Raw genomic sequence first — 12,927 nt, forward strand, 5'->3', positions numbered from 1 at the left:
TCAAAGGTTGCGTCTGATTGAGAAGGTAACTTATGTTCCAAGAATATTTCCAAATATTCTGACCAGAAGAATCCCGGTTGAAGGCTTTGCTCTCTTGTCCCCCAACACCTTCTGATATTCCATCTTCCTCAACCTTCACCACTGATTCTACACTTTCTCTATCCCATCCCTTACCCTCCAGAAAATCCAAACCCTATTGCCTTCTGTACCCTGACTACAAATTCACCTTCAATCCTCCTGAACCACCTATTGATATAGATTTTGAGCTGTTTAAGCTTAGCTTCAACAAGAGGATGGCTATCTTGAAAGCAGCATATGACTCCAAGCTGGATCAAACTGCTACTAAGAGATTATGGAGACTCTTTAGAAGGGATTTTCAGTTGGATGCTATGAACATCCAGAGAAGATGCGTTGCTGAAGCTTCTGGATCTTCTGGTCACTGCTTGGATCTTGATGATGGAAAGTACTATCATCCCATCAGAAACTGGAGAGCTCTTGAGGAGAAGAAGTTTGTGGATGAATTGGAAGATGAACCATGTCTGACTATGGTTGTATGGAAGCCTCTGTATCCGGTTCTGACTGGAGATTTTCAATGGCTATTCAACTGGCTAAGGATGAATCCTTCTAAGGAAGCACCAGATTTGGTCATTCCTGAAGTTGTCTACCCTTCAGAAGTTGCTGCTCCCATTCCTCCAAAGAATCTTGCTGAGATTCTTAAAGCTTTGGAGAGTGAAGATTCTGAGATCCCTGATCCAGAATATGCTGAAGATGTTTCTGAGTCAGACTCAGATGTTGAGATGGAAGTTGTTGAGAATCATCCTGCTGAAGATGATATTCTCACTTTGGATGCTGCTGCTGGAAATGCTATCCTTTTGAATGATAGTCGTGCATCTTCTTCTGCTGAACCCTCCGTTCTGGTGAATGCTATCAAGGCTCTTCAACAGAATCAAGATGTTCTTGCTTCTCGCCTGGATAAGCATGATGAAGCACATGAAGAGTTCAGAGCCTTCATGAAGAAGCAAAATGAAAGCACTGCTGGGATTCACGACATACTGGCCAAGATCATGTCTAAGCTAGGCTAGTCGTAGTCTTTTGAGTCTTAGTTGTCTCTTGTTCTTGCATCTGTCTTCTTGCATTGTTTCTTGTATATTCTGATAATTTTTCTGATGAAATCAATGAAAATTATCTTCTTTTCTCATATTGTTTGTTTTTTTCATCTGAATCTTTTATGTTTTTTGATGTTATGACAAAAAGGGGGAGAAAATGTGATAAATGATATGATTTATATTATCAGTTGCTGGGAGTAAGTCTCCACATTTCTAACAGAATTTGCAAATTCTATGTTCTTGAGATTTTTGCAGGATTGAAGACATTCTAAAAAGCTCAACATGAGAAGCAAAGACATGGGGAAAAGCAATTCTATATAGAAACATGCTCATGGGATTTGAAGCAAGCTTAGTGCTGTGAAGCTTCAAGATCAGAAGCAAGAAGGAAGAATGTTCTGCTATTCTTGTGATAGAATATGCTCCAACACATTCTTATCCCTTATATGTTCTGATACATTTTTTTGTTTTGTGCTCTGATACATACTATATGTTCTGATACATATTTTATGTTCTGATTCATTCATGCCTTGACTTTTGTCGTTTAGTTTGTTCTGAAACATTTCAGGATGTAGAGATGCTCTGATGATGCTCTGGTACATTCAACAATGTTCTGATACAATCTAGCATGCAATGATTCAAGAAGAAATTCAAAGCTCTGAAGCTGTCCTATGGAAGCAAGAAGCAGAAGCTCTAAATGTTCTGAAGTTCTAAGCATATGTGATCGTCTCAACTGAAATGGAAAATACTCAGGGAAGTTTTTTAATTATAAATTTCTTCCAGTATTTATTTCAGGGGGAGATTATTTATCTCAGGGGGGGATTGTTTATCTCAGGGGGAGACATATTCACACTATGTTTATATGCTTATGCTATAACTGTGTAATTGTCTTTAGCCGTCTGATATTCTGATTGCAAATTCATATCATTTATATATGTTTTTGTCATCATCAAAAAGGGGGAGATTGTTAGAACAAGATTTGTTCTGATCAATATTCTTAGTTTTGATGATAACAATGTATATGAATTTTGCTTGAGATAATGTGGTACTCTAATCCTATGCAATTTCCATTTCAGGAAACGTATAAAGAGTATGCACAAAATCAGCACAAGAAGCACTGACTCAGAAGGTTCAAGTATGCAACATCAGAACATGCTCTCGCAAGACATCAGAAGATGGTCAAGTAGAATCAGAACATGGTCTATTGAAGCATCAGAAGAACTTGAGATCAGAAGAAGAAGCACTGAAGTTCTCATGGTATCACGCTAGAAGCATTTCAAGGTCAGAAGACAAGAAGATGCTCTGCACCAAGCTGTTTGACTCTGATGATATTCAAACGTTGTTTATACAAACATCAGATCAGAAGCAAGTACAAGATGGCAGGCTACGCTGACTGACAAAAGGAACGTTAGAAGCTATTAAAGGCAACGTCAGTTAAAGCAGGATAAGCAAGGCTCGAGGTAGTTGACAAAAGAGTGAAACATTAAATGCAATGCTGTACGGATCACGCAATGCATTAAATGCTCCCAACGGTCATCTTCTCAAACGCCTATAAATAGAAGTTCTGATGAGAAGCTGAATACAACACTTTGCGCAAACATACAGAAACGTTGTCAAATTCAAAAAGCTCTCAAACTTCATCTTCAACCACACTTCATTACTGTTGTAATATCTTAGTGAGATTAAGCTTAAACTTTAAGAGAAATATCACAGTTGTGATTATAGCTTTTAAGAAGCATTGTAATACTCTTGTAAGAATTTGTTTACATTTATTTGTAAAGAACTAGAGGAGATCAAGTTGTGATCGGATTCTCTAGAAAGTCTTAGAGGGTATCTAAGCGTTGTGTTCCTAGAGTGATCAGGTTGTGATCAGAATACTCTAGAAGACTTAGAGGTTATCTAAGTGGAAAACCATTGTAATCTTGTGTGATTAGTGGATTAAATCCTCAGGTGAGGTAAATCACTCCAAGGGGGTGGACTGGAGTAGTTTAGTTAACAACGAACCAGGATAAAAATCATTGTGCAAATTGTTTTTATCTTAAGAGTTTTAAAGCTACACTTATTCAAACCCCCCCCCCCCCCCCCCCTTTCTAAGTGTTTTTCTATCCTTCAAGATATCATAATAATGTAATAAGTTATATAGTAATAACTATACAGTAGATATCTCATGCATGCTACCACGATTCAGGCCTCACTAACTTATACCATCATCAAAAATTTAAATACACATTAATATACACAAGCACACACAATTCATCATTCAGATCAGCATATAATTCATGCCTCAACCGTACAGCTCAATCATCATGCAAATCATACACTTTCTTGTTATGGAACTGACTCAACTTCATGCATGTGGTACCAACAGGGAATAAGTCCTCTCCAAATTTCCAGATAATGGGAAATAACAGGGCATGAGCCCTCAGCAACGGAGCATAAGCCCTCAACAATTTTGTCAATCCAGGACAACAACAAGGCATAAGCCTTCAACCATGAATGCATGCGACATTGATATGCAACAACATAATTATACAATTCCAAAGCATGAGCTTTTAACATCCTGCCATTCCAGGCCAACAAACATAAACATTGTTATGGATTATATCATGCAATTTATTAAATCATCATTCATGCAACATCATCGTTAAAACACAACAAATACGTCGCACTTGGTACGACATCGACATGCAAGGCATAAGTCTCCTGCAGAAAAATATCGTTTTCAAATATCAAAATCATTATCATGTTAAAGAGAATATTTTTAGCTTTATAACAGTCCAAATGCCGCGTCAAACGGACACCCGAGTCAAAAGATATGAATTTCAAAGTTTAGAAAAATAGTTTTCGTCCTAGAGTAACCGATTACTTCATTTCAGGTAACCAGTAACTTCAACCCAGTTACGCCTCTGTTAGGCAAAATTGTCTGAGGTAATCGGTTACTTCATTTCAAGTAACCGGTTACTTCAACTTACACTAGCCACTATTTTCAAATTCTAAGTCATGTAACCAGTTTCTTCATTTCAAGTAACTGGTTACTTCACTGTATCAATGGAAAAATCTACTATTTTCAGGTTGCAATTTTGAAATCCTTCAACCCAAAACTCCCCAAAGTTGCATCAAAATAGATACTCATTGTTTACAAATTGTTACTACACATTATACTACATGTTTAATCAATCCATAACATCAACTACATACCAATTTAATTAAAATTATATAAAACCTTCATCAAATGCACTCAAACACACAAAAGCATTTTTCATGAATAAAATCCACAACAACCATGGAATCAAAATTCTCACATACCCATAATTATACCACCCATTATAGAGTTAGAACCCCTCCCTTATCTTGGTAAAGATTCTTCGAGTTCCTCTAATGGATGTTCTCTCAACCCTAGCCATGCTCCTTTCTTTCTCTAGACACGATCGTTCCAACAAAACTTCTCACCCCTTAATTTCCTTCTTTCCCTTCTTTAACCCCTGGACCCCTAATTTGATAATTTCGTATTACCCTCACTAACCTCCCTTTACTCTGATTTAAATAATTCTTAAAATTCTAAATAATTAATTTCTAAATTATTATTTCCCACCAATTTTATTTAATTAGACTAATTCTCCCAAAAATTGTTATTTCGACACTGTCCCACATAAAACAGCGACAGACAAGAATAGCCTCAAATAAATCACAAACAATAGATTAAAATTAATAAATAAAATATTTGGGACGTTACAACTCTCCCCCACTTAGAATATTTTTGTCCTCAAAAATTACCTCATTCGAACAATTCCAGATAAGACTCCTGCATCTTGCTCTCCAATTCCCACATCATACTTTCTCCGACAGCTCCTCCCCAAACTACCTTCACGAGAGAAATATCCTTGCCTCTCAACTTCTTTATCTCACGGTATTCGATCCTCACCGGTAACATCTCGACCATAAGGTTATCCTGCACTTGTACGTAATCCATTGAAATCACATGAGATAGATCTGAAATGTATTTCTGAAATTGTGAAACATGGAATACATCATGCAAAATTGAAAGGTTAGGTGGCAAGGCCACCCGATAAGCAATGGTTCCTACTCTTTCTAAAATCTAATACGGACCAATAAACCGAGATGTAAGCTTCTTTGATTTTAACGCACGCCCAACAGCGGTCACTAAAGTGACCCTAAAAAAATACATGATCTCCTTCCTCAAACTCAAGATCCTTCCTCCTTTTATCATGATAGCTCTTCTGCCCACTCTGTAAAGTTTTCATCTTTTCCCGAATTAGTTTCACTTTCTCCGTAGTTTGTTGGACAATCTCCGGCCTAAGTACTACACGTTCAACAGATTCATACCAACACAATAGAGTTCTACACCTTCGACTGTACAATGCCTCGAAAGGTGTCATTCCAATGCTAGAATAGAAAATATTGTTATAAGTGAATTCTATCAATGGAAGATAATTATCCCACGTACCTCCTTATTCAAGCACACAAGATCTCAAAAAATCTTATAACGATTAAATGGTTCTCTCTGTCTGTCCATCGGTCTACGGATGATACGCCGAACTCAATTCATCACATAGCTCGCAGAAACATAATTACATGTTATCGACAATTCATTCAAAACATGATTAGAGTCAATTTTATGAGAATCTAACATAAATCCTAACATTTTCAATTCCATAACTAAACCCATTATTTCACCATCAATGGTTTACCCACAACAAGCACAACAATCTAATGCACATAGATTATCAATTGCACACAACTTATCACATTTATATAATCACATTCCAACAAACCTTCAAATACCCAAAATTGCACATAGAAGAACATGGATATCAAGTATAGAATCTAACCACCATAACATACTATCATACAACCCTTTATCCTGAAAGAACTCCACCCTTACCTTGGTAAATTTGGACTTTTCACCATAGATCTAAGCTTTTCTCCAAAATAAATCCTTTCTAGCATCATTTGGAGACGCACCTAAAAACCAATTTGGAAATCAGCTTATCAGACGAACTTAAAAGCCTCAAAATGAAAATCGCTTCGGTCAGAACTTACCTTTACGAGTCAGGAACGCCGTGTCCAAGTATCGAAGCGATCCAACGGTTGGATTGAGAGATACGTCTGATTTGCCAAGGTGGTTTTCTGCTGAAACTTGCTGCGAAAATTGAGGCTTCTTCTATAAATTTTCTTCTTCCCTCAAGTGCTCTTCCCTTTGAGTTTTTCTCTCTTCTATTTCTTCTTTCTCCCCCAAAATGAGTTATGATTCTCCAACCCTAATCTCTACTCTTACTATCTCTTATCTTAATGGGCTTAACCCATAATCTATCTATTATGTTATATTCTACCACTTAGGCCCAAATCATTAAAACCTCTCTAATTACTTAATTAAGCCAAATAACACAAACACACAAATAATTAAATTCTTAAATAATATAATTATTAACAACATCAAATAATATAATTACTAAAATAATAGCGAATAAAATTGGGCTGTTACATGGATACTATAGCATTTCCATGGCATTATTGGCTAAGGAGAGGTGTCAGGTTACACTGAGGACATGGCTGCCGAGGACGTCCACTTCGAGGCGGAGGTGGGCCAGAGGCAGCAGAAAGGCGCAAGATGATGTCCGACACACAGTAGTGATGCCGGTGATTTATTTGATATATGTATTTTGATTTCATTTATGTATGAGGTTTTGACATATGTATTCGCCATTATTGACTGACGATTTATACGATGTATTTTTTTGGTGTACTATTTACTATTGCATTTAAATTGCATTACTTTAATTTAAGTCAAATGTATATCATTTGAAAATATAGCAGATTGTTCCGTAGGTGCATCTATGGAACACTCTGTCTAAACACGTTCCGTAGATGCACCTACGGAAAGAAGCAAATATTTTGAAAAAAAAGTACTTCAAAAAATGTATCTACGAAAACAGGGGACATAATTGAAATTTCGTCAAATGACTAAGAGATTCAAGGGGTGTAATTTTGCTATCTTAACTTACTTAAATATATCATTTGAAATTGAAGGATGGCTGAAGTGTAATGTTGATGCCGGTTTTAGTAGACATAATGAGAACGAATAGGAGTTGGTGTCTTCGAGATAATTTGGGAAGATTTATCATTGCAGGTGTAGCATGGGATACTGGCCTTATGTCTCCTTTAGAAGCAGAAGCTTTGGCCATGAAAGAAGCCATTCATAATGCTATTGCTATGAATCTGATCAAAGTGATTTTCGAAAGCGATTCTCAAGTGGTGATACATGGTATCAATTCTACGGTTACCGGTAATTCTGAGTTTAATACTATCATTATGTCTATTCAAAGATTGTTGAGTTCTGTTACAAACTTTGAGGTTAAGTTTATTAAGCGTCAAGCAAATATGGTTGCCGACTCGTTAGTCAAGGCGGCCAATTCTTGGTCTAGACGTAGTATTGTTAATGTTATTCCTCCTTGTATTGATACTCTGTTGTTTAATGAAATGAATTAAGTTTCTTCTTGTCAAAAAATATATATATATCATTTGAAAATAATTGAAATTTTGCTGTCTTAACTTACTTTTTTTTTTTTCTCTATAATAAATAATTGGATGTAATTTTGACAAACTTTGAAAATGAAAATGAAAAAGAAACATAGAATTTTTCATCAAAATGACCGTTCCAAAAGAACGGATGGAGTACGTTACATTTTTTTGTCTTTTAACTTTTCTTCTAGCTGTCTTATCATGTCTTACAGTTAAATGTCATTCTTTTAGTTGACTGACTTCAAAACATGGAAGACACTCATAAATAATAAATAATGAAAGTCTATTACTTCTTTTCTCTTTATATATAACACTTCATAACACATCTTATCAATGCTTTTTCTTGTAACTTTTATTAAATAAATATCTGTGTTTATGAATATAATTAATTTATTATTTATCTTTTAATATAACTTATCATCAATAGAAAATATATATAAAATAAATTAATAATATATCTTTATTTTATCAACTATCTATCCATCAAAGAAAGATGCTATCAAATACCCTATATTACCCTTTAATATTAATAATATTTACACTACATCAAGGACTTTTTAGTAATAACATAATGTATCTATTATTCTCATTATAAATCAACAAAAACATGACAAGTGGCTTCATTACTTGAATTTTTTTTTTGAATAACCATTTTTTTAAAAAAAATTTCAGAAATAACCAAGATTTCAAAATATTTACACAAATGTCATTTTTTTTTTAAAAAACACACGTTGTCGCCAGGGGGGGTGGCGACAACACTGGGCCTGCAATGCAGTCGCCAGTGGGCCTGGCGCCCATGTGTTAATTTTAGGTGTTGTCGCCACCCCCCCTGGCGACAACACCCCCCCTTTATTTTTTTTTTCTTTTTTTTTTTGTAATTTTTTTTTCTTTAACATATTGTCCTCCTAATTTTTTTCAGTATTTTTTTTTTAATAACTACAATGTTTTAATAATTTTTGTTAGTTTTTTTTTTTAGTTTTTTTTTTAACAACAATTTTTCAATAATTTTTTTATATTGTTTTTTTTATCTATCTTGTTAAAATTATTTTTGGAATATAAATGTTAATTAACTTATTTATAATTTAGTTTCTGAACATGGTTAATAATATATATTTTATTGGTCAATGAAGTAGTGGAAGTAGTTAATGAATTATAAGTAAAATAATTAATCAATAACTTATATTTTTGTGGTTAATATAGTTGTGAAGTTGGTTAGTAAAACAATGTTATATTTATATTATAAAATAAATTTTAAGATTATATAATATTGAAAAAAAATAATAATATTTTAAAAAATATTAAATACATTAAAATATAAGTTGGACATTCGTTAAAATAATTATATATTAAGATACAATAACGATACATTGACGATAGAAATACATTAAAATTAAAGACATTTCAAAAAACATTAACGATACAAATACATTATAATTAAAAACATTACAAAATACATTCAAGATACAAATAAAAATCTTATTGCGCGCCACGTGGCTCATGGTACGATCCACACTGAGGTTGTCGAATGGGTCGTGTAGATGGGTCACGAGTTGGTAATGCCCCCCTATTCCCGCGACGACGCCCCCCTCTATTTGGTACGTCTTGTGCCATAGTCGACGGTCCCTGAATGAAACCTGGGTCTTCAACATCTTGACCTATAGAATTCCCTCCATATGATAGGCGGGTGCCCGCGGCGCTGTCGAAGCTGTGTCTAGGCGGGTTAAAATTTCTCCTAGTGGGTGCAGCCTGGAAGTTTTGGAAGTCGGTGGTGGATCCGGTTTGGTTAAAATACAATGGTTGTGGCGGTGTGTTGAAGTCAAATTGTTGGCTGGGGTACTGTGATGTGTGTTGGTCGAATGTGGTGTATTGCGGGTATTCTTCTTCTATGCCCATGTCGGGGGTCATTGGTGGTGATCTTGAAGAGCCCCCCGCATGGAATTCCTGAAAATGTGATCTAGAAGAGCTCCCTGCATGGAATTCTTGATTTTGTGGTTGAGTTTGGGATGAAAAGAACGGGTGGAGTTGTTGGGAATGTTGTTGGTAAAAAGGTGTTTGTGGTTGCATTGGTTGTTGGTGGTAACTTTGTTGTTGTTGTTGTTGTTGGTGTTGTTGTGGGTAATGTTGTTGTTGGTAATTTGGTGGTGGTTGTTGTTGTTGTTGGTAATTTGGTGGCGGTGGGTGTTGTTGTTGTTGGTGGTAATTTGGTGGTGGTTGTTGTTGTCCTCCAAAATATGGAGGTTGTGCTCGCGGGTCAGCTAAATAGAAAGGGGCAGACACAATCATTTCTGGATTTGTGACGGTCCTGTACCAGTTTACATACTCGACAGTTGGCTTCATTTCTCCCGGCGCCACAGGAAATTCTAGAACCGTTTTTGATCGACGAGCCCATATTTTACGCTGCTCTATGGCAAAGGACTTGTAATTTTGTACGTACCACTGTTCGCTAACCTTCGCAAGATGCCAACGTCCCAAACAGTCAGGCTCAGGTGGGTCAGGGATACCTTGATGCATGCCGAATTGGAGCTTCACACGGTCACTCGGGTGCATCTCCACAGTGGTGAACCGTATGATGGGTGATTTTGCTGTCCAAATAGCCGCCTCGTCAAGGTCGGGTACGTGGTCCAATTCCAAGTAAGGACGCCAAATAAACTGCAAAGCAAATAATATTAATTTCAGAATATAGAAGATAGTTATTTTTAAAAATATATTTAGAAAATGGACATTTTTAGAGGTATTACTTCTTGGGGTCCTAGTCGATCTAATAGCTGGCGGTAGAAAATGATTTTGGAATCAGGCGTTTTGGACCAATCCATTCCGAGTGCATTGAACCTAAACACATTAAAAGATATAAATCAATATAGTTACAATGATGATGGAATAAAAAGCAATAATTAAAATAAGATCCAAACGTTACCTTGAAGCGTAAGGGAAGGCGTAACTGTTTGGATTTGCAGGGGCCAATATCGGCATCCTCCACCATGCCCATGTTTGTAGCAAGAATGCACATCCACTAAATGTACAAACATCCTTTTTTGCACATTTGCATAAGGAACTATATAGGTATGCCAACACAGCCGAACCCTAGCTATATGTCTTTATTGCATCAATGTCCCCAAGTAAACACAAGTACATAAAATTAACACTATTTCCCGTGCCTTCGGGAAATAGAAACCTACCAAACAACAACATAATATACATCCTAGTTTTCCGCAGTATAGTTTCTTCGTCAGAAAACTGATCCAATTGAATCCCAACATAAGCTTCCTGAAGGCCAGCAAGCTTTATACCTTGGCCCCTACCCCTTTGTTGCCCCTCACCCTCTATTAAATCCACACCCAACAATTCGACGCATAGGGCGTTTGGTTGTTGGACATTTCCATACACTGCCTTTCCATTTGTTCTGAGACCCAACAACATGTACACGTCCTCTAGAGTGACGGTACATTCACCCATTGGAAGGTGAAAAGTATGAGTCTCAGGCCTCCAACGCTCACACAATGCTAATATAAACTTCATATCAACTGAGGTATGTGTTAAGTTCATTACCTCACCAAATCCCGCACGTTTAACGTAGTCCACAATCAAAGGGTCAGGAGCAATCATCTTACCAGCACGGGTCCTAAATCTCGTGACATCCTATAAAAAAAACACCTCCCATAAGTATTTGAAATTAGTAAATTTAAGTAAAAAAAATTAAGTGTTTACTAAAACTTACATAGGTCGCAATGTTTGCAATGGTGCCTCGGTGCTCTTGACCCATAGTTAGGAGAGACATGTTTGTTGATGATGAAACACAAAGTTGCTCTGATGCTAAGTTGCTCTGATGATAGTATAAGAGGTGATGAAGAAAATGAACAAGTTTGGGAACATATTTATAGCCAAAATGCATAGGTTATTACGAGATTCCCTGCAGAGTCTTGTCACTTCATGTCGGTGGTGGGGACGAGATTCCCTGCAGAGTCTTGTCACTTTATGTCTGTGGTGGGGACGAGATTCCCTGCAGAGCCTTGTCCCGTCAAGTCTGTGGTGGGGACCAGATTCCCTGCAGAGTCTTGTCACTTCATGTCGGTGGTGGGGACGAGATTCCCTGCAGAGTCTTGTCACGTCATATACAGTGACTTGTGCAGAATTATTGGTTCATTTCTTGCATGCATTAGCCTTGTGTAATAGGTGGGGACGAGGTTCTCTTATGGCGTGCATTAGTCTGGTCTCTTCATATTTATGTTACATTTTGAAAATGTTATGTTATAATAGATTTTAATTCCATATCATAATTTGTGACATGCATTATCATTAGTGTGAATTCATTTAAAACATACAACTATAATAGCTTTTGAGACTTTTATATTAAAATAGCGCAGATATATATATGTTATGGAAAACATTAATTCATTCATTAATTAAAAAACTATTCTCTTTCCAACACTTTTTCACTTTTATTTTAATTTTCTCTCTTCATTTTTTCTTCTCTTTTTTATTTTTCTAAACAAAAATAAATAAATTAATTAAATTTTTTAATGGATTGAAACCAAAAACATAATTATTTTATGGTTATTAAAAATTATTATTTATAATTATTAAAAAAATATTTTAAATGTCAAAATTTCTATTTTTTTCACGGGCCACTATAAGCAAAATACATATTTTATTAACAATTGTCTTTATTTGAGACACAAAATTCTTACTTTTAAATGTTAAAGTTTCTATTTTTTTCACCGGTCATTATCACCAAAATATCTATTTCTTCTCTTTTATATTTTTCTATACAAAAATAAATAAATAAATTAAATTTTGTAATGGAATGAAATCAAAAACATAATTATTTTATGAATATTAAAAATCATTTTTAAATGTCAAAATTTCTATTTTCCTCATAGACCACTGTCACTAAAATATCTATTTTATTTTATTTAACAATTACCTTTATTTGAGACACAAAATTCTTATTTCAAATGTCAAAATTAAATTTATATTATTATTATTATTCATTTTATAATTAAATAATTCTTTTTAAATTTATATGTATATCATATCGTACTAAATAAATTTACTCGTGCGGACGCATGGGTATGTGGCTAGTTTATCAAGATATATAAGAGAGCTAATTGATTACTAAGAAAACAATTATAAGTATTAGTGTTTCAGTGTCAATATTTTATTTATAATTATTTAACAATATTCCGTTTCTTTTAAAATTTATTTATTATTTCTATTAATATTTTGAATAACTTTCATATAATTTTATAACATATATATGTATCCTTTTAAAAAAAATCGTAATTTA

The 12,927-nt window shown here is 35.0% G+C and overlaps 1 protein-coding gene across 1 annotated transcript; it reads right to left on the reverse strand.

Moving 5' to 3' along the window:
• Positions 1 to 10,728: 10,728 nt before the first annotated feature.
• Positions 10,729 to 11,881, reverse strand: LOC131642122 (serine/threonine-protein phosphatase 7 long form homolog). The gene is made up of 3 exons (XM_058912406.1): positions 11,359 to 11,881; positions 10,820 to 11,279; positions 10,729 to 10,736 (listed from the first exon to the last, which is right to left on the reverse strand). Exons 1-3 carry the CDS (start codon positions 11,530 to 11,532, stop codon positions 10,729 to 10,731), a joined length of 642 nt encoding a protein of 213 aa, XP_058768389.1. The 5' UTR covers positions 11,533 to 11,881.
• Positions 11,882 to 12,927: the final 1,046 nt, after the last annotated feature.

The sequence above is a fragment of the Vicia villosa genome, unplaced genomic scaffold (genome assembly GCF_029867415.1).
Source record: "Vicia villosa cultivar HV-30 ecotype Madison, WI unplaced genomic scaffold, Vvil1.0 ctg.004516F_1_1, whole genome shotgun sequence".
NCBI classification, from domain to species: Eukaryota; Viridiplantae; Streptophyta; class Magnoliopsida; order Fabales; family Fabaceae; genus Vicia; species Vicia villosa.

Coding starts and splice junctions, on each gene's coding strand:
- LOC131642122 (XM_058912406.1), bottom strand. CDS start 11,532: ATGCATTTTGGCTATAAATATGTTCCCAAACTTGTTCATTTTCTTCAT. Junction 11,280..11,358: donor TTGCAAACATTGCGACCTAT/GTAAGTTTTAGT, acceptor TTTTTTTTATAG/GATGTCACGAGATTTAGGAC.